We start from the raw sequence: 23,078 nt of genomic DNA on the forward strand, positions 1-23,078 counted from the left end.
AATATGTTTGCCATGTTAATCTCCAGCTGTTCCTCACACTCAGCCAGGTATTTGCCTCCTGCAAAGTGCTGTGTCAGGAGTTTGGCTGATGGTGCTGCAGCATGTTCCCTCTGCCTTCAGGACACCTTCTTGCACCCTTGATTTCTAGGTGGCAAAGAGGAAGAATATTCCAACAAGACATAGACACACATCTCTCAGCATTCAGAAAGGCCTGAGAAAATCACATTAGTGGAGAGGAACAGGTTTAGTTTCTGGCTTTTAGGATCAACTGCCATAAACTGCTTCGGCATCTCCAGGGACTTGTGCTTCACCTGTGAATTTTCAGAGCTTACAAAAGGCAGGCCTGTAGCATGGCTGTATATGCCAAAAGTCTGTAACATCCCAAATCAGAAACATCTTTTGTCTTCAGTGCCTCCACGCTCCACTTCCTCCCCTAATACATCACTTCTTAGCATAAAGACTGTGGTATTTAGTTCTTGTCACTCATCCAGAGCTCTAAAGATGTAGGTTACACAGTTAAGGCACAGGCTTTCTGGTCTTATTTCCAAACATCAATGTCAAAAACTTCAGATAAATGACTGAGAGAGGAAGAAACAGGTTCTTAGCTGGAACTCTCATTAGCTTTAAGAAATACAAAAAATTGAGATTAAAGTATTCCTAAGTGGAGACAATGTGCTGCAAGCCTCACTTTCTGTTCTGTGATGGACACTAGTTTTCTCAATTGCCCAATTACTCTCTCTGAGGGACAAGTAAATAAGTTTAAAATTAATTGTGTTGATAGATATACGACAACCTTAAAACATAGTCAGTAATGGAAAAGAGGTGTTAATTTTGCTTCTTTCTCTGTAAGGAGATAATAATCACCTCTATTAAATTAAATGGGGTGGTTAGATCATAAGCATTGTTTTGTGAGAAATCTAATTTATGTTGAGCATTAAGCTATAATTTTACTGAACTTTTGTATTCACTTTTCTTCACCATATAATTAGTCTTTAACAGGGAATCAAAACTATTGTTGTCTCTTTAGAACAAAGGCTTCAGAAACTGGTAATTGCATCAGAGATCAACATTTTCTTCCTTCTCTTTCCTGTGGGAGCTAAAATGTTATTCGCAAGGTATGTTCATGCTGAATTATGCCTCTAAGGCAGAAGAGATGAGGCATCTTGAGGTGGTGGCATTGTTTTGGCAGGTATTAAGGGACTCATTCACGCTATTCTAGAGGTGCTGAGCACCCCAAACTGAGGTTGTGCTCCTCTTACTGTCACTTTGCTTTGCATCACTGCCAGCCCCTGGGAGGGCACCCATGGCTTGGTCCCCAGCCTGGTCTTGTCAAGTTTTCACTTCTGCTAGCTGCCCAGCCAGCATGGAGCCTGAATGCTTTAGGATGTTGTAACACATTTGCTTTTGCCTCAAATACAAATCAGTCATTCCTTAAAAAAAACAGTCATTTTAATTCAGTTTTAACATCTCTCACAATGAGAATGGATGCATAGATAACACTTATGGTCAAGCCACTGTAAAAGCCACAAGGACTAGAGTCCTGTTGCTGTTTGTGTAAGTGTACCATTGAGATGTAGAAGAATTTACACATGTAAAAACATGGTGTGCCTTTTTTAATGCACGTCTCTTTGCGTGTTACATTGCTGCTGCACCCATGTATTGAAATGACAGAAGAGTGATATGTTGTTGCTACTTTTAATACCTTTCATCCTTGAAAATCTGTAATCTCCTTATGTCACACAAGTCACCACTGAAGCATAGCAGCTGGATTCTGCAGAGGAAGGGTTTGTTGGTTTTTTTGGGTTTTTTAATTCTGAAAAGAGTTTTGAATAAAATAAAATACAATAAAATTAAATTTTTAAGAAGTACACTATTGAAATTAAAAGAAGCCTTATTAAACTTCATACTTATTAGCCTGTTTTATAATCTGTGACACAAAAATTGCCTTTACTAATCTTTGAAAAATTAATAAAAAACAGGATATCACTTCTAAGAAGGAGAAGCTGGCTGACATAACTAACACACTACTTTAAGATCATCTTGACTCAAAGATAAACTGCTTGATGAAGATCATCAGTCTTTAAAACTCTTTTCTGATGGAAATTTCCATTGCAAAATCAGTGAGGGACCATAGGGCTTCTTACCTTGTAATAGCTGCTGACAGCTTGATCATGCATGGCCTGCATGCCACACATCCTCCTGACTTTGTAAACAGCGTCTTTAAATGACATCTCTACTCTGTAGTCTGTCCTTTCTATGTTAGCATCTGACAATAAGTTACCACAAAACCCTCACATTAGCTCCATAATAGCCACAAGTTGTCCCTTGTGCAAAGAGCATTCCCACTTTGAGGATGTGGTCTGATGCCATCCATGTTATTGAGGAGCTTCACTGGAAGCAGTGAATCCATGAGAGCTCTGCTGTGTTTCCCTGATTCAACAGCAGCAAGTGGAATGTGAAAGTTGAGGAATTTAAATGAAGGGACTTTAAAAGAACACCACTAAAAGCTTTGCTGTTTTGTAAACTACACTTGAGTGTGTAAAACCACAAACCATCTTAGCTCTCTCATCACCACATATTAACAGCTTTGTCCTCTGGTGACCTTACTGAGGCAGAGGCTCTGCTCTGTACATTTGTGACTGGAGCTGCAAGTCTCCTCTCTGTGGGTAGTAGGGCTCACTATGAGAGCAAGTCCAGATTTTCTGAGGATAGTGTTTGGGTCTCCGTGCTGGATCTCAGCGGACAGGCGCTGTACATGGTTATGAAGTCTTGAGTAGCTGTCTGTTTTTGTTGTTAAATTTTTAATTTCAGCTTCTCTAGTCTTCCTCTCCTCAGGGTCCCAGTCACCCTCCACTACTTTTCATTAAATTATAGCAATTGCAGTTTTACTGAGCGTAAAATTTCCCTAGTTCCCTAAAATTTTCTTGCTGTGAACTGATAAATTAGTAATTTTGACCGTAAATATACAATAATAGGGGCATCCAGTTCAAACTCTCTACAAAACATTTCCTAAGAGAACTGCCCTTTGGCTCCTGTCAAGTGATGAGGAGATGACCCCAGCTTCTGTTCCTTCAGCTTACTCAATCTTGACAGGTAAAGGTAATTTCTGTGCCTTCAAGTTTATAGATCTTCATTAAAATGCTAATATGATTCAGTTAGAAAGCCAATTTCTGACTTTTATTGTTTCTTGCTCTTGGGTGTGTGTGTGTATTTGTGCGGTTGTTGCTGCTAAAGAATAACATTTGTTAAAGAACCAATGCAGATCGATTTACCTTTGCTTTTCCTCAACCTGAAATGCTGAGCCAGGCAAAACATGTTTCCATTACTTAAATAAGCAAACAATGGCATATAAATCATAGAGGCAGCTGGACCAAGGTGTCATTTTCATAAAGAGCCAGGTTTCTCAGGAAGGACAGTTTAATGGGCTGCTGCCAATGAAATGTCTGCAGAGCTGGTAATTGCAGGAGGGCGCACAAAGTGGTGTACAAAGGTGTCATGTGGGATCTGAGAAATAGCACCACAGCCAAGACAACTGGAAAAAGGAGACTGAAAAAGGTGTGGGTTTTAATAATTTGCTTCTTAAAGGCTGATTGTTTTAAATAAAAATATAAGTTTTTATTTTTAGCTTGTTCACTTTGGCTGCAAGATCAGAGAAGTGTTTTTAGCTGTTATTTTATTTTGATCGTGTTTATGCTGTGGCTTGGTTTCTCCTTTGATCATGCTTAAACACGTTTCAGAAATGTTTGTTTGATGTATGCTGTTTTTTAAAGCTCTCTTCCACATTGTCTGCCTGTGTTTTTTAAAAGCAATGAATCATTGCAAAATATTTGCTGTCAAATTATTTCTTAAGTCCATTTTCCCAAAACAAGCTTTCTGGACTTTCAGCCAATGGGAGACTGCTTTCAAACAAGAAAGTGTTGAACTGTTGTAACAGCATTTCTGAGGGCTTCATGGATTGGAGTTTTAGGGTTGCAGAATACTCCATAAATCACACTCAGAAATTTGAAGTTTTCACCTACCCCCAATAGCTGCAGTGCACTCACTTTTACAGTTGTTACTGGTGGGTTTGGATCAAAGTCCCACTTCCTCTTCAGTAAAACTTGCTTGAAGTTCATTCCGGCATTTTTTTTCTGGCTGTGTTGAATGTATGAAATAGGTCAACCCTGACTGAATTATTTTAAACTTCCCATGGGGACTCCTTGATACGAAACCTGTTTAATTTTGCAGGGTAAGGCAGGGCAGTCTTGATACTTGAACATACACATTCATGGATGACATTCTTTCTTCTGCTGCATGGGTAAGCAATTAGGAGAGTCAAGGAGAAGTCCCTAATTCCCTCATCTGTGGGTATCTCCCTTGCAATCCTCAAAGAAGAGCAATAAAAAAGTGCTGTGCAGTCCGTGGAGAGGGCTGTGTTGCGTGACTGTAGGCCATCTGGCTGATTGATTCATCAGGACCCTCAGCAGCCAGTAGTGAGCATGGTCTGAAGCCCTGGGGTTAAATGCAAGTGTGCATCAAGCCTCGGGCAAGTCAAACAGCCCTTGCACTAGTGAAACAATAAAGAACACACTACAGATCACTGGTTCACACCACCCACTTCATAGCTTTATAACCCATGAAATTATCAACCACTTTTCTCTCCCTCTCTCCACACATGGTATCATGATGTTGTTTCTGTAACCATTACATTCATTCTGAACAGAAATTAATCTATTTCTATATGCAACAGAACACATGTAGCCTGTTCTTCCTTTATTTGCTTCACTGCATAGACATAGATCTATTACGTGGAAGAGGGGCAAAAAACCAAACACCACCAGGTAACAAGAGCCAGGGACCTATAACATGAAGAACCACTCTTTATTGACTAAAATGTATCGATTTAACTAGATGGCAAAGCAATCCAAGGTGTGCTCAATAAGAAACATCAGTGTTCAAAAAAAAACCTGTTCCATGACGTACAATGGATGTGTTTCTAATATGAGGCTGTGTGACTACTTCATTTTCAGGCATGTAGTTAGGATTATTAATCACTAATTAAAAATCTGAATCCATCTCAGATGAGCACTGGTAAGAAGTGCCTACAATGCATACTCTGGCTGTGGCATTTATTTTATCTCACAACCCTCTTCTCAGCTGTCGCTCTGACAGAATCATTTGAAACACATATTTTCAATTTATTCAACTATTTTTCTATAATTGCTGTGTCAGTCCTGCTTTAATACGCAACTGTCTTACTGTTTCTAGGTTCACTTGCAAAATTATGAGAGGGAAAGAAAAGAATAATAATATGCTAACCGAGGGCAAGTTTATATAACCAGTGCTATATCAGCAATATTTTAGACTCAAATGGGACTCCCCACAGTATCTTCATAGGCCAATGTAAAGTTAGATTTTTGATGCCTGATAATATAGTGATTTATTTTAGAACTTGATATCTTGCACTAGAAATAAATCATTCAACCATTTGGGAATGTGTTTAGGTTTTGGTTGAATATTATTTTTTACCCTTTTTCATTAAGACCTTAAGGATGTAAAAACAACTGATTCAGAAAAGAGGTTCTCCAGATCCAGTAGCCAAAAACAGTGTCTTCTAATGGGTATCCTCTTTCTCTGATGGATCCTTCCCCAGGCTGCAGTGCAGACATTTTCAAGCTGTAGTTCTTGTTTCTTGAGATTCAAGTTGCATGCAAAGCCTTAGTATATCATATAAAAAATAGTCTAGATATTATTTATCTCGGGTCTCATGTCAGTGTACCTTGAAGGCTATTAAATGCATGCTAGAAAGAAAGGAAGCACATTTAATAGCTTACATTACTGGCGTTTGGGGTGGAGAGCTTAAAATCTCAGCTTGTCCATGTTTTCAGATGTCTAAAAATGTTTATTTTAACAGACAATAGGTAGTAGACACAGGTTCACAGAGATCTGTTTTGTGGCCTGTGTTGTTCAACATGTTCATAAATAACCTGAAAAAGAGGCTGGATGAGAGGTTGGGTTTTTTTCACATGAATCTAAGTTATTCAGCATAGTGAGACAAAGGAAGACTGGGAAGGATCACAAAAGGATCTTATGCAACTGGGTAGCTAAACAATCAAATGGCAAATTAAATTATTCTTGATGAATGATGTATTGATAAACCTTGGGGAAAGCCATGAGGAAAACATGCCTATCTTCACATATAAAATAATGGGCTGTGGACAGAGCACCACCAATGAAGAGTGAGATTCTGGGGTTATGGCACATAAATTCCATGACAATTTCAGATTACTGCTGAGGATCTGTCAAATCCATTTTAAATGTTAGGAATTAATGAAAAAAAAAAACCAACAGAGAATTCAACAAAGAGAATTGTTACAGCCCTTGTTAAAGAGCATACTAGTCTTGAACACTAAGCATTTTTTCAATATAGGAATTGAGAGGAACCAAATGAAATTATTAAGATCAATGTTCAAAACAAAAAAATCAGGAGTAAATTTTAATTCATTACATTGTATACGTGAGGAACAAATTCCAAAAGGACATGCTGAATGCTGGAAATTTGTATGAGTTCAAGAAGAAACTAGACAGATAACTGGATGAGAAGTCTATTTAGAGTTAACTAAGCACACAGAAAGCAGCAAAGCTCAGGGAATCAGCTACACTGAAAACAATTGAAGGAAGGGACTTTATTCTTGGAGAGTATTGTTTGTATTCACCATATTCTTTCTTGTCTCCAGTAATTACTTCTGGACGATCTTGGAGGTTGTGTATTAATCTAAGTAAACTTTGGTCTAATCCAGTAGGGTCATCCTTCTGTACTCGTATATATAGATGTATATACACACACAAGTACATTAGAATATATACATATATATACACACAGATTGCATGATAAGACACACACACACACAATTATGCAGTATCTACTCATATAATAGAAACATCTAAACTTCTATGTGCATATATACAAATATATTAAAATATGTTGCTTAAAAACACTGCCATCCTTAATAAGGCAATGAGTTGCACAGGCCAGCTACTGCAAACTGGCAAAACATAGCAAAGTTCATTCTTTCCATGACTATATAGCAATAAACATACACTGGAAAGATGTTAATACAGACACTAAAATAGCTTGCAATTTCACATAGGAGCAGGACTCTGAGTAGTTAAATATAGTTCACAGTTAATTATCCCAGCAGGATGTAGAATGGTTATAAAACAGATTGGTAAATCTGTTGGATATGCCTTCTTTTTCCAAATATAGTAGAAAGATACCAGCTGAAGTATCTCTGTAAAATACAGCAATGAGCCAGATGCACCACTGGTATGAATTTATTGATATGAATTCTATAAAATTCTCTCTCCTAAAACTTCTTTATAGCATTTTTTATATAACTGATCAGTATGTGCACATTATATGTATTTCATTTTTTGATGTATCTTTTTTACCACCAAGTAAAGTCGTCACTCTAATCATTAAGAAATAAAGTTTATGTATATAAAAAAAAAATTACAAAAATGGCAAGACAAAGTATTTCAACAACTTCAGTAGAAATTCTAAAATCTGTTTCTATTCTGAAAAGAAGACAAAAATTTGGGGATTTGGGGTATCACATGGAAATAGTATCAATCAAAATGTACTTTTCAACTTTTTTTAACAGTAATGCACTAACAATTTTCTAGGCGTAAATTTTTTTTTTAATCGCTGAAATGAGAACTTTACATTTGTCTCCATAATTCTTTCATTTTAATTGTGACTTATACAGAAAGATTATTAACCAAAGTCCAGACATCCAAAGACAAGAAAATTGTCAGTAAAAAATACATGGAATTATGAAACCATGCTGTAATGTTATACAAACATCTGTAAAAAGATTTCATAAACATTTAATTGCTCCAATAATGAAGTTAATATATATTCATTAAATACCTGTAACAAAAACTTCTCTGTATTAAAGATAAGAGGAATGCAAATTCCTCTTATCTTTAACCTGTCATGTTAACAAGTGATGATGTACCTAATTTAGAAATATTTGCCATGGGATGCAGTGATTGGGTTTTGGGAAGAAAAATGACAGTTCATTTATGTAAGGAAGACAAGTGATCCAGTTCATGCAGTAGTAACATGCACAATGGCATTGTCTTCTCAGATCCCAGATTTGTCAGTGCTCACCTGATACCAGAGAGTGACAATCCAGAAGATGACAAAATCTATTTCTTCTTCCGTGAAAATGCAATTGATGGAGAGCACACTGGAAAAGCCACTCATGCCAGAATAGGGCAGATCTGCAAGGTAAGATGATGACTTTTTGGTGTGATACCAAATGCACTTGCAAGCAATTTTAGAAACTGTGTTTTCTTGCCTGTGAACTATTCAGTACTAACATTGGCATTGTAGTAAAGCAGGGGTCATCCCAAGAGAAAAATAGTTTGGGGATGACACACAGAAAGGAATACTATTTAATTATTTTCTGGGGGAACTTAACAAACTACAGTGTTTGGTTTAAAAAGTCATACATATCCTCTGAGGCTTAGAAAGTGTCTGTAAAAGAAAGTGTTTTACAAGAAATGTGATACTTCCAGGTAGGCCAAAAACATTTGAAGAATTTGCTTTTTAAATGTTAATACCTTTCCATTCCCACATTAGTGAAAACCTTTAAAACACAGGCAAAGGAAGATACAGCAAAATAACTGTTTAAGGTTAGCTGTAGAAATGGGCAGCCATTCCAAAGACCCTTAGTGACTGCAAGATGAATCATTTGTCCACACGGATAAATGTCCAGATGGTTTTCTGACAGACTTTCAAAAATATTTCTGCTAATGAAATGATATTAAAAAATTTGTAGCTTTGGCAACTGTGATGTTTACAGTAAAATTTTCTGTTAATTCATAAGCACAATTTCAATTTACCTCCTTGAATTCAGAGGTTGCTACTTTAAAACCAATCATCCCACAAGTATGAAGTCCTTGGGGCACTTTGTTTCTGTACAACTGATCCCACTGTTCTGGCATTTTTATCTACTTTGTTCTGTTGCAACTTGCCTTTCTACTTTGCTGCTACCCAGTTAACCATAATAAACACCTTCAGCTTTTGCAGGACTTCTGCCCACTTATCTTTTCCCAGTCTTATATGTGTATAAAGGTATATAAAGAGATTTGAGGTTTTTGGTTTTTAAGTTATGTATTAGGATGAAATTTGACGCAATACAGTGTAAAATAAAAATAATTCAGAGTTTGTGTCTTTGCAGCATATTGCTTTTGTATGTAGTGTGAATTCTTCTCTCTTATTTTCTCTAAATATCATCTTATTTACTGTATTTTCTTTGTACTCTGTTGGTACTTCAAACAAAGACTGTTGCTAAATATTAATGCAAAATAATTTTGTTATTAGAATGACTTTGGAGGACACAGGAGCCTTGTTAACAAATGGACAACTTTCCTCAAAGCACGTCTGATATGTTCTGTACCAGGACCCAATGGCATTGACACACACTTTGATGAACTACGTAAGTGGCAGAAATGGCCAGAATATAGAAATGTCTTCAGGTATTACCTGTATGAATTCAACCTAATTTTCTTTTCTTTCTCCTGTTATTGTTACAGAGGATGTGTTCCTAATGAACTCAAAAGACCCTAAAAATCCAATAGTCTATGGAGTGTTTACAACTTCCAGGTACAGAGCATATCATTTTACTTCCACAGAATCTTGGGTGGCTGCTTGTTTTAAAGAGGATTCTTTGTTAAAAGTGGTTTTAAAAACCATGAAATTTTCTTAACCTTTGAACTGAGAAGTCAATGGCAGTAAGAAGTAATGAATTAGGTTTCTTTCTTATGAGCGATGTACATCATCACTCTGAAGCTGCTTTTTATAGCAGGGATTAGCATTTGTAGCCCTTTCCACACAGATTTGGAAAAAGAACACAAGAACAAATAAACTTGTTTGGGAGCAGTGTAAAATAGAAAATCTGTGGAGTGAGAAATTGGCTACTCAAGGAGATATTAGTAAAAAATATTGCTGAAATCTGGAAAGTCTAATGATCTTTCAAATGTTCTGTTATTGAATCACATATAACTGTGACTTGAATGTTTTTGTTTCATTGTGCTTTCACCAAGAACCAAATATACTCGCAGCTTTGTCCTGAGGAAGGTTTGCAGTACTGGTTGTATTGCCACATTTATCTGCGAAGGAAACAAGTTTTAGTTTCTAAACAGAAAATATGTTTCTAGTGATACCAGGGATAGAGGAGGGAGATTTACAAGTCCTTACTGTCTTCTGCAAGAAGTGTCAGGGTAAGAAACAACACTGAAGTTTGCACGTGTGCTGCCCAAGTGATGGAAGAGACTGCTAAAAAAAAATAGAAAAAAGTGAAGTGTAGGAAAGAATTGAATAGTTCTCTAGGGACAGCCTTACTGAAATTTACTCACATTTGGGCTTTGGCCTTCTGGGGACAAGATGTTTTAAATAGTGAAATAGCAGCCATCTGCTTAGGAAAATGTCTGGGAGATCATATCAGTTTTGCTGAACTTTCACAGGAGGTGAGTGAGGATTGCTCTGAGAGCATGTCAGAGGTTTGATAATCAGCACATGCAATAAATTAGAAAGCACCAAGCTGCTATTCCCATAGCTCTACCATTTGATTAAATCGACGGATAATTTAAAGAACCTGATTTGATTTGATTTCTTCTCCCCTCATTTTCAGTAATATCTTCAAGGGATCAGCAGTGTGTATGTACAGCATGACTGATGTGAGGAGGGTATTTCTTGGTCCCTATGCCCACCGAGATGGCCCGAACTACCAGTGGGTTCCCTACCAAGGGCGAGTGCCATATCCACGGCCAGGAACTGTAAGTACCCTAAGAAATACAGCAATCTAAACTGGGAAGACTGTGGAAAATATTTTCACACATTACATGGTCCTTGAGCTGAGATCCAGGAAAGAAACTGACACAGATAACAAAATGGATAGAGTGGCAGAAGGGAAAACTAACAGTTCCTCCAGGTCCAGGATGTACTGATTTTCTGTAACATATGAAACTGCAATAACAACTTCTCTTGGATTTTAGTTTTGGCATTCATATTAACAACTTCAAAAGAAGTTTTGGTAATGGCTGGAGAATTTTACTGAAAGTCAAGTGTTTCATAAATTACATTGCATTACCCTTTCCTTGGAATTTGTTTTTTTCCAAATATTGGCTGAGCCATTCTTATTGAGAATGAATGGAAAACAGAGGATTTGCCTGCCTGTTAGGAACTTTCAGTCAACATTAAATCTAGGACAGTGAAACAGATATTTCTGCAATAGATGATAGAATGACTACAGTAGTTTCTGACTTCCACTGGGCATTTTTTAAAATCTCTGCTTTTACCTGATTCTCTTTCTAGTTTATAAATGACTAAAATATCAACCTATATAAGACATCCATATTTCAACTGATATCATCACATTCTAGAAATATTTAACTGCCTCTGAAATTTCCAGTAGTCTAAGAAGATGGGACATTTATGAAACAAGCATTAATTGTATACATTGGGGCCACTCCTTAGCTTGTATAAATCAGCTTGGCCCATTTATGCTGTGAACTGTCATTGAAGAAGATGAAATATGTATGTGCACATGTATACATATAAATGTATGTATGTAAATAATATATATGTCTATAACATTCTTTTTAAAGTCTTCTTAAATATAAGGCACAAAAGAAAGCAGGAATAACTTTGCTTCTTTAATTCATCATATTTTCTACTTTTCTCTGGTATGTTTGAAATTGTCCTTTCCAATCTGATCTTTCAACTGATATATATGCTCAGCTAATGAAAATTGCTTCCTAAGTAAAAGAAAACAGTGGCTCCCTGACAGCTGGATTCCTCAGCACTCCTCACTTCTTCACTGTGACTAACAGAATTTCTAGTTTTTTCCAGAGTTAAAATAAAAGCTCTGCAGCATAAAAGAGGTTTCAATTCTCATCTGATGGTGAACCTTTTTTTTTTCAATTACCACAGTTGATTCTGATATGTCAGGGGGTTGGGGTTTTTTTGAAGTTCTGTTGTTTTACGACTGTAGAAAATGTGAATGAGTGGACATTTTTGATATTTCTTGTGTAGCTATTGTCACCTTCTTTTCAGTCTAACAGACTTAGTGTTCATTATTCTGTTTCTTTATATTCCTCTTTGATTCCAGTATCAATTAACCTTTCTCAACAAAACCAGATACTAGATATTATGCAGAACTATGGATAAAGAAATTTCTGTGATATGGACTATCACAGAAATAGACTGAGATAAAGAACTGACTACTGCACACAGGCTCTGTTGCATTCACTCCTCTACAGAGATAAGATGCAGTTCTACTGAGATTCTGAATGCACAATTCAAATACTTGCTCTTGAGATTGGAAGTTCTGTGTCTTGAGACACAGTTACGGCCTCAGTTCTGCCTGCAGGTTACGTCAAGACTTCTCTGAGGGTCTTGATGTGAGATGCATATGGGAAAAGAGTAAGTTGATCAACTTCCCCGAATAAGCAGAAAGAAAAGGACCAGAACCCAGCCCTTAAGTGGTGAAGTGAGCTAAGACACCAGAGCCTTTGTCAAAGTAAGGAAATGCAGTCAGGTCACAGATACTTTTGTTTCTGGCTACCCTATCAGAATGGAGTTTTCCTTTACAATTTCATTGTAAAATGCTTTTATTAAGATTCACGAAGTGCAAAGATGTTCAGATTCCACCATAAGCTGTTTTCTTGCCTAAAGGCAAATGTGATCCCAAATTTTATAGGTCTGCTTAGCCCCTCAGATGTAGCGCAGGAGGAGGCTGTGCCACTGTAAATCCTGTTAGAGTGGCTGAGGCCAGCAATTTGTCCTAGCCCAATGTCAGTGACTCTAACCCTGGGTTCTGCCACTTTGAAAAAGAGGACTGCCCTCACAGTTGCTAAAATCATTCTTTTGTATTAATAGGATAAAACTCAGTTTTAAAATGAGGTACATTTCTGGCTAAAAAGAAGCTTTTTGTTTATAAAGTGATAAAGATGGGTGTGTTTTCAATGGTTTGAAGATCTGTTGAGAATAAAGAAGAAAAATATTTTTGAAGTTCTTTAGATGTCAGACCTTTGGATTCCTTTTCCAAGAAATGCAGAAAGAGGTGGGAGAGAAAAACCTGATCTTCTTACAGTAATTCATTTCCAGATTGCACTGCAGTTAAACAGTGCTGAATTATCTCAGGAATTTAGTAGGTGAGGTGCCAGTAAACTTCTTGAGCATCTGGTGACTTGCCCAGTATGAGTAAAAGAAAAGGAAAGTAAATGTTTTTTTAAAAAACCAGAAAGCTTTGTAAACAATTCTACATCAGCTTCACATGTAACAAAGAAGTTGCCAGATTTTTCCTGTAAGATCTACAGGACTTGGTTTTATCGCTTTCTTTTTCTATTTTTATTTTTCTTTTTTAAACTTTTTAACAGTGTTTGGGAGAGGAGGGAGGATTTATGTGTATACCTCATCTTAACTGAGGTGCCTCATCCTGAATTCCTATCTCCCTTTCTGTGAATTCAGCTGCAGTGCTCAGGTTTTCTCTGCTTCATGGCACCAAGAGTTATGACCAAAGCACTTTTTCTTTCTACCAAAATGTAGATACTGATTTGTTCTGTTGTATTCCCTACTAGGCCAGTTAGGGGATAGTCTGGTTACTTCCTCCTGACTGATCTGACTCCCTGGTATTACACAGTGGGGACACAAAATTGGAAGTGAATGTAAAATGCAAGAGTTCTTACACTCTACTTGAATCCAAGATGAAACTTATTTCTCCATTTTTTTCAGGATATTTGTATTCATACCTATATTTTGGCACACGAAAACCTAGTTCTTTAATTTCGATGGGATTGATTTGGTTTATAAGCACAAGTTCTGATTAAGTGCCTTGTCAATTATCTTGACCTAGAATCACTAATGTCAAAAGCAGCCCTGTCATTAGCACCAAGGATAATGTCGTGACAGGACTTTCCTCCTCAGGACAGCTGTTCTGTTTTATTCTGTTCTATTCTGTTTCTGAGTTGAGATTCCTGTGCAGACAATTTGGACTGTGGATGGGCTAGGTCTCCCCTACTGACGGTGCCCATTTTGCTCATTGAAAAGGGAGGGATTTACAGCAGTGGCAGTTTGATTTCATCCCAGTTTTCTAAAGTAGGATGAGATGGCTGTGAGCTACAGCCTAGTCCAGGTAATGCACTTCAAACTTTACATGTAAAGACACAAGGTTATAGTAATTTTTTTTTTATTCTCAGAAAAGCAAGGGATCTAAGGAGTGATCAGGGTCTCAGAATTGAGAGTCTTATTCAAGCACACAGAATGATGACTCTAATTCTAGTTTTATGACTTTTCTGTGCAAAGTATATCTTGGTCCATAGAATGATAGAATATCCTGAGTTGGAAGGGAACCACAAGGGTCACTGAGTCCAACTCCTGGCTCTGAACAGAACAGCCCCAAGAATTACACCATGTGCCTGAGACCAGTGTCCAAATGCATCCTGAGCTCTGGCACTCTTGGTGCTGTGACCTCTTCCCTCGGGAGCCTGTTTCATATTGCTGCAAGTAAAATCCTTTGTTAGAAAATGAGCCAGAAAGTAAATATTCAAGCAGTTGAAACACAGCTGAAATTCATTTGCTTAAAAATGAAATGAATGTTCATTTAGTATTTTTCCAGTTTGCCCATCTGCAATTAACAATAGTTCTTGTGTAGTGATTTTTATACATAGAGTACTTTACATCTATTGTCTAATTGTTATCTAATTAATCCAAGTAATTAGTATTGAACTGTAGTTAGAATATTAATTGAGATGTAAAGCAAACTTAAAATTTAAGTGTAGCATTTGAAACACTATTTTTTGAGACAGAAAATGGTTTGGCCAATAATTATGAAAAGTCCATCTGATTTTCTCTTTGTAATAATTTTGTACAAAAGAGCAAGAACATATAATAAGAAAAAAAAGGTTAAAAAATCTTAACAAAATAAAATAGATAGCTAACTTGCTTTCTTCTTTTTCTGATCCACAGGCCTTAATCAAATATTCTTCTTCCCTCCATTCTTCCCTTCCATACAAACAGAATGCAGGAATTTGCTTACTAGCAAGTATTCCAACAAGGGACAATTTGCACTTTATATGTCCATGCTGGAAGCATCCCTTTGCTGAGTATAGCAGCTACTCCTTTTGACAACATTGATTTTTAAATTTCATTTCTGTTGAATTATTAATAATTTGGATCAAGGTGATAGCAAAGACAATTGATTTCTTCTGTTGAGCATCCTGCAAGGTCTGGATTCTTGCTTAGTAAGATCTTGTCCTCTAGGTTTTTAATTTAACTGGAAGGTATTTTATACCTGGATATAAAGGGCAAATTATCTAGGGCATTTTAACACCAGTTGTTTATATTTGAAGTTCAAATACTGCAAAATAATTATTTTCAGCTGGGATTTAATGTTTTATATGTCTTCAAGAGTTACCTAAACAGGTCAGCAGTGGGGGTCACCAAGATCTTTGACAAGTATCTTTGGCCTGATGTCATGGCTCGTTTTCTTCATCCACTCAGCAATACTAATACACTACTAATGCTTATGTTAATGTTACAAATAACTGTTCATAAAATACTTACCAATTCTACAGAAGAGATATGGGCAAATGATGGTGATTAGCCACAGTTCTTGAGTCTCCTGGTGGGGATTTGTGGTGGCTGAAAGTGGAGGAATACTTCTGTGGCTACCAACACCATGGTCTTACCTTTCCTTTTCACCCTCTGGTTTTTGCTTACAGTGGGAGGACATGAGCTAAATGTGAAAAGTAGAACCTTTTGGTTCTCACAGATGAGAGGCAAAACTGTCTGGCCCACCCCTGGGTATATACAGGGGAAAAGTGACTCTTTTCTGTCTTACTTCATGGGACCAGATTAATCGCGATGGAACACCAACTGTTCTATCACTGTGCAGGACAGTGCGGAGTTATTGCAGGTCCTTAATGAGACTTGCCTCACCTAAGAGTTCATATGGGCAGTATGATGAGCAACACTCACAGAAGGCTTTCTTTAGAATCAGAGGGCAGAAAAAAAAGATACATTTAAGACATGACTCACTAGATTTGATTTAGTGTAACAGGATCCACATTATCAGGACTACATGGACGACACAGACTTGTTGAGACAAGCAGGGGTTTGAAAAGTCAGTAGAACAGGGCATTGTCCCAGGATTTAAGGATTTGATTCCTCACATAGTAATTTGGACTTCCAGTCAACTTCTGAAGACAGTACTTCAAAACAAACATGATGGCATAATTAATTAATTTTGTGTTGTATACATAACCAAATACTGAATTTCTTGCCTTGTATTGAATCATTTAGATATTTCAGGATTTCTTCCTTCTGCCAATTAAAGATTAATACCAATCAGTAGTGGACTTACAAACCTTTTCCACTGAATAGGAATAAGAAAATTGATATATGAGGATCATTTACATTCTGTTAACCATATTGGTTTAAAGCCAAAATAAATTAAAAAATAGAGGCTAAGAGTGACAGAATTAACTTTTGCTGTCTGTCACAAAACACTTAGATTCCGTGACATATTTAATTCTAGACTGCAGTAGATGGGATGATAAATAATAAAATGTGAAACATTTCATTTTTTTATTTCCAGTGTCCCAGTAAAACATTTGGAGGTTTTGATTCCACCAAGGACCTTCCTGATGAAGTTATCACATTTGCCAGAAGTCACCCAGCCATGTACAACCCAGTATTCCCCATCAACAACCGTCCAATCATGATTAAAACAGACGTGGATTACCAGTTCACACAGATCGTGGTAGATCGAGTAGACGCAGAAGATGGCCAATATGACGTGATGTTCATTGGCACAGGTGAGAAGTCTTGAATCTACACTGTATGCTCCTCCAGGCTTGATGGAAACATAGAGCAGATAAATTTCATACTTTGAAAGACAGAACACTGACTGAAGAACAGCGTAAACCTGTAAAAATTTGGGGCAGGACCCAAAACTGCATGTGGGGAGGTCTTTGTTACAAACATTCGCTGTTACAGGTTCAAGCCATGGCCTGCTTTAATTCTTTAGGAGCTTTGCCAACTGGATTAAGATCAAACCACCCTCTTTCCAACTACTGCTATTAGGGATTTTTATTAGAAATATCTTCCCTTATTAATTATAATTTAGTATTAAAATGAGGGGTTTGAGGTACCCATTTTGAAGTGCAGCGTAAGAAGTATTAATGCGAATGAGGGAAATATCCAGGTATGGGAAATGTCTTGTGTGCCTTTCAAGTATTTCAAGTATTGCCTTAAGATGCTCAGCTCTTCAGCCAAGAGGGTGCATCATTTTACTTAAGATGAAGATATCTGGCACGAATGGAGTGTTTTCAGAAGAGCTGGTATTCAAATAGAAACATTATGTCCTTTCCAAAGCATTTGCAGAATCATTCATCTTGGGCATCTTAGAGAAATGCACTCAGAAAAGGCATTTTTTCCAGAAAGGAAATAATGAGAAAGAGTGTCCAGAAATTAGCTGATATGCATTTTCCTAAATTCAGTGGTTTCCAAAGTGTGCTGAGTAGCAATTGGTGGATCTGTTTCTTCATTTCTGAAAGTTTTACATTAGTTGGCTGATGTTTCAGTTAATGTTGAATAAAAGTATTTTATACTCCTACTGAGCATAATTGCTAGTAATTAGACATTGGCATCATGAAGCCAAACCAAATCAAACAGAAACCCTACTGCTTCTTTTCAGTGTTGGACCAAAAAAATACCTGTATGTCTGTCTTATAACAGTCCAACTTTTTGCATGCTTTAAATACAGTTCTGGTACTCCAGACCTGGGGTTAGATTTCCAAAGCAATAAATGTAAAGTCTCTTTCATGTTGATGCCTGAAATGTATTATGAGTAAACTGAGAGCTGGTGAAGTTTTGTGTACCAAACACAGTGCAAGCATAACAATTCAGAACATTTACTGCAGAAAACACAGCTCTGCAGGAAGGGTTAAAGCACTTCAAAGCTGTGAACTGAGTTATTAGATACCAGTGCTACAGTATGTTCTTGCATAAAACATTGGAAAAGTATTTTCATATGATTTTATACAACATATATATTTTCCATCACACATTAGAGATTTCAATGTCATCCACAATTCACAGTGGTTGATGGTTGGTGCCTTTCAACAAGTCTTCTATGACCTGATTCAGCCCAGAAAAAAACCCCAAACATATACAGGGTATGATGCTGAACAAACATAAGGAACTTATTTAAGTATATGTCTTGAGCAAAAGAGGTGGCATTTAACTCTCCAAAGCTTGGCCTTTGGACAAAGAAAGATGCATTGCTTTCTGCAAGGGAAAGTATGAAGTTCTTCCAGAGATTCACTGTACTTTCTTCAAGACTTCTGTTAGAGTAAGATGAAAAGTAAGACAGAAGTTCCTGTCTGTTTCAGATAGTGCAGGAAGGTTTGCTTAAACCTGAGTTACAGCTTCTAGACAGTTACCACTGCATATACTGGTTCTTTAGTTATTATTATGTATAGCAGTTGTTATGTAAATCAGTCAAGGCAAGGTCTCCCTCTAAAAGAACCTCAACGATAATTTTTACCTCTGAGTTGGGAGTTTAGGGTTTTCCTAAACCACTAATATTCAGGTGTATGATAAATACCCAGGATTCTATCCAATGCTGGTGATAGCCGTGCCCACAAACAATAAGAAAAGTGTTGAAACATTGTTACTTGCACTTGCCAAAAGATATTTCATCACCAAAATCCCATCTTTCTAAGTGCAGATTGTTACTATTTTTTGAAATACTACTTTTGTCCATAGAAACCATTTTTTTTCCAGCAGGAGGTCATACCGTCATGGGACAAGAGCAGGCATTACAACACCCATGCCTGGAGCTGGATCACAAAAGATGCTCCATGCTCCTCTGAGCTCATGTCCTTATTTTCAGAATAAGGAGAGGTTTTCAGGATGAGGAAAGGTTGTCTTCTGTGTGGGAGGAAAGGTAAAGAGGCAGAACCGAGGCCTTGCCTGCCTTCTACCAGAGAGCTGCACTGAGCCAGCTGCACAAAGTCAGAGGAATCAGAAACAGATACACAATCAGCATGTATTACTTCTTCCCAAGCAAAGAACTAACTGGGAAGCAGATTAGAGACTCTAGTCACAGTCCATTTTCCCACTTGGTGATCTGAACATATGTCAAAGCCAGAATTATGCTCTCTGGGGTATGACTGGGTTTTTCTGTGCAGGTCTGTCCCATCAGATTAGATATATTTCTCTGTATTTTCCCTTTACTGTTAGAGCAATCTGCATTATTCCCATGTGCTGCTGAACTGTAGTATATTGAAGAAATACTTTTTTTTCCTTTTCATTGAATAACTGATGATAATTGAACACAACAATTAATAGCCACCCAGTGTGGTCACATTTTCCTTTCCTGTGGGTGAAATCTTGAGCTGAGCAGTTTCTTTCCCACTGTGATTGCAACCAGCGTTTCACAATGAAAATAAAATCCTATCAGCATGCTTGAAAGCAATCAGAAAAAAACAGGATTTAAGATACACACTTAATACATATCCTGAGCGTCTAATGCTTGGGATCCTTTGGCACAGTTAAAGTACCTCTGTCAGTAAAGCAAATTAATAACAGTAATCTTATCTTGCTAAGCAGAGCCTATTGATCCTAAAGGAGTCGCCTGATTCCGTTTGTGTGAAATTGTTTGAAATACTACTCTGTAAAACTTGATCTAGAACTCAGATAAAGCCGCACTTTGGTACCTGTGGCCTGACCAGAGTCTCCAGAGTGATTAACTCAGTGTATCTTTGACCTCAGAGGCTTTCTTGAGATCAGGAAACTGTAATTGTTTCAGGAGCCACTTAAAAGTCTGACCTTTTGTTGAAACAACATTATGGGAAACTTGTGTCTGCTCAGTGCCCACTCAGTCTGTTTTAGAAAAAATTTCCCTTTATTTCTGAGATATGGCATTTGATGGATTGTGACTGAGGACAGTCCTAGTCCAACACAGAATACAGTTGTGACATTTTGCTGCACTCTCATATTTATTAGATGAGAGTTCCCTGTTTTTCACTGGTAAAATGTATTTTCCTCAAAACCACAGTCATCATATTATCAGGATAATTAAGGAAATTAACTCATCAGTTAAATTACAAATATAACTACTGTTAGATTATCTGTTCTTCTGAATTACTCTGTTGTAGAAAAGTGGGATTTTTTTCTTATTATTTTAAAGTTTATATTGCATTTATTCTGTACCATTCTCAATATTTCTTGAATTAAATATATTCAATTAGTAGCAGCGACCATAATGAAAACCACTCCAAACCCACTTATCTAGTATATTTTACTAGCTTAATTTCTACACATAGATGCCTAAATAAAAAGAAAGATGTGCCTTGCTTTATTGTTGCTTTAAGAAATAACTGTTGTTTTGGGTTTTTTTAAATGAATATATGAATGTGTGGCCAATGAAAGAAAACAGTGATGTACATATTCTAGCAGGAAAAAAATTGCTTCTTTCTAAAACTCCAAAAATATGTATCTAGAAACCAACATCTGGTTAAAGGGAAGCAGATGGAAAAATGAAAACACTCAGTTCTACAGGATATCCCAGGTTTTCTAGAATATTTAAATACAAAATCATGTAAAGAAGTTAAGTACCAGAATTTTAAATTAAATCAATATCTTTTAAGATAGTTGCCTTGTAAAAACATTTTTAATGCATGTGATCTCTTTGTCTCAATTTTATGTGTATTTTAAATATAGAAGTAGAGAGTTGTCATCTTTTTATTCTTATTTCAACTAACACACAAATTATATATACTTATAAAATGTGTATACATTTGGTTTTGTGCAATTGATGGTTAAATTCTTGTTTTAAGAATGTCGACCTTTATAGTAATTTGAGAATTTTATCCACTTAAAATGCCTTGTATTTTCCCAAACCATTAAAGCTGTAGGATGTGCAACTTGAAAAGTCCTCAGGGACATAGTTATTCTACCTGTGATACATTTACATGGCACTACACTTGGCTGGTTAAAAAGAAAAGTCGCATACAGATTGTTTCCATTTCAGAGAGTCTGCAGTGATGTGTGCCAACCTAGAAATGGTTCTTTGTGTTTTTGTTGTTTCCTGGAAATCGTGTTCATAGAAACAAAGAAATAAATCACAGATGCAGAAGCTGAATAACAGAGATGGTCTTTAGTCTCAACCATGTTCCCAAAACCAGAGGCTGTGGCTCTGGAATTGCAAGTGCTGGCCTTGTTAATTTTAAAGCCAGTTGCAAAACTCCAAATATCTAATTTGATATAATAATAAAATGCTGGCACACATCTATTTCTAAACCAAAGGCACAAATTGTATGCTTTTCACCCCTCAGTGAAGACCAGCATCTTACACACAGAGAAATATAGGTGCCTTAAGGGGCTTATACATCTTAGGTACTTTGTTTGACACAGGGAAGATCGCGTGTACTTAAGAGACCTAACAGCTTCATCTGTCTAACAAAGTTCGTCCAGATGGTTTTATATCTGTACTGCATCTTCACATGCATTTTAAGAAAGACAAACATCATATTCAAAATGGACAATAAAACACACCCGAGTAAATTTAGTGCATTTCCTTCCCCAGTCATGAATCTGTCATTTTATACAGTCACTTAAATAGTATTTCAGTTCTGTCTATTCTTTAATAACTATAATAGTATGTATTTTCTTTGTTGCATTTTGATAATTGAAATACTTAAAACTTAAAACTGAAAAACTTAAAACACTGAAATTCAGTGTTTTCTGAGGTTATTTTAAATAGCAGTTCTTTTGAATGAGTGCTGAGAGATACGTAGCTTCACAGTCTTTATATGTGAAATAATTACATACTACAAGAAATTCTGGCTGCTACAAAGCTGAAGTATTCATCTTAAGCACCTGAAAACTTTTTTTTTTTTTTTCCCTTTTCAAGATATTGGAACAGTTCTTAAAGTGGTTTCAATTCCTAAGGAGACTTGGCACGAATTAGAGGAAGTCTTGCTGGAAGAAATGACAGTCTTTCGGGTAAGTGCAGCTGAATTTCAAGTGTCAGGTTGTGGATTTCTCTGTGGACAGCTGCAAACTCAACTTCTTGCAGTCTAGCCAAGGAATAGCCTGGCATACCCCTCTAATTAGCTTGTCATTTAGAGACCCAGACACTAGTCAAAATAAACCTTGAAACTTTCAGTGTGAGCTGGAGGTTAATGATAAAAGAAGTGGCATTCTGGGCTCTTGTTCAGTGGTTTAAAAAGTAAATTAGTGTTTCTGAATCTTAGAGCTGTTGCATGCTGGAGTTAAATATCTACCTGTGCAAGTCTGAGAACAATGCCTGTCTGTTTTCTCCCACAGAGATATGCAATATACAGATTTGTAATTGCATCAACCCTTAACACTAATCAGACTATCAGCATACTGTAACTAAGAAGATACTTTAGGTAAAACAGTGATCTGCCCAGATTTCTTAGGCTTAATAATGTGGGGAACAAAGTGTTTATATTTTCAAAGGTCACTTTAGGGTCTCATTTTCATGGTTCGACACAAGACACTGTAAACACCCCGTAGCTTTTGTACTTTTTGGTGAAATCAATCTCTTCCATTTTTCCTATATGAGCCACCTAAAAAATATGGCATCCTGTAGGCACTCCTGCAAGGCAAGGCTGAGTAAACCTTTCAAACACTTCCCAGACAGAACCCAGGGATGTCTTGTGTTTTGTACACAACAACGAATCATTTACATTCCCCACTTTATTCTTTCTGTCAGTGCCGTTTTATGGCACCATTTCCCTGTCTCCAGGCTGTTGGGGGTTGATACCTGGCTGGGAGCATGAGGTTGATGTGACAGTGTGAAGATGCTGCTGGCACGCTCCAGGAGCCTTTTGTCGTGTGGTGTCACTCCAGACGTGCTGACAGGGACCGTGCCCTGGACCTGACAGAGGGGCGCAGCCACCATATCCTCATCAAACTCCACTCCCATCCCTTCATCTGTTTTTTTCTGAGCAGAGACAACATAGCTAAACAGAGCTTCTTATGGGCATTC

General features: G+C 37.0%; 1 protein-coding gene across 1 annotated transcript in view; it reads left to right on the forward strand.

Moving 5' to 3' along the window:
• Positions 1-23,078, forward strand: part of SEMA3A (semaphorin 3A) — a 165,656-nt gene that overhangs the window by 120,637 nt on the left and 21,941 nt on the right. The window contains exons 7-12 of the mRNA XM_008629577.2: positions 8,133-8,275; positions 9,374-9,488; positions 9,586-9,655; positions 10,683-10,827; positions 16,650-16,869; positions 21,975-22,066. Of these exons, the coding sequence (XP_008627799.1) occupies positions 8,133-8,275; positions 9,374-9,488; positions 9,586-9,655; positions 10,683-10,827; positions 16,650-16,869; positions 21,975-22,066 (785 nt within the window). The remainder of the gene's footprint in view (positions 1-8,132; positions 8,276-9,373; positions 9,489-9,585; positions 9,656-10,682; positions 10,828-16,649; positions 16,870-21,974; positions 22,067-23,078) is intronic.

This window comes from Corvus brachyrhynchos, unplaced genomic scaffold (assembly GCF_000691975.1).
Source record: "Corvus brachyrhynchos isolate BGI_N302 unplaced genomic scaffold, ASM69197v1 scaffold50, whole genome shotgun sequence".
In the NCBI taxonomy this organism is placed as follows: Eukaryota; Metazoa; Chordata; class Aves; order Passeriformes; family Corvidae; genus Corvus; species Corvus brachyrhynchos.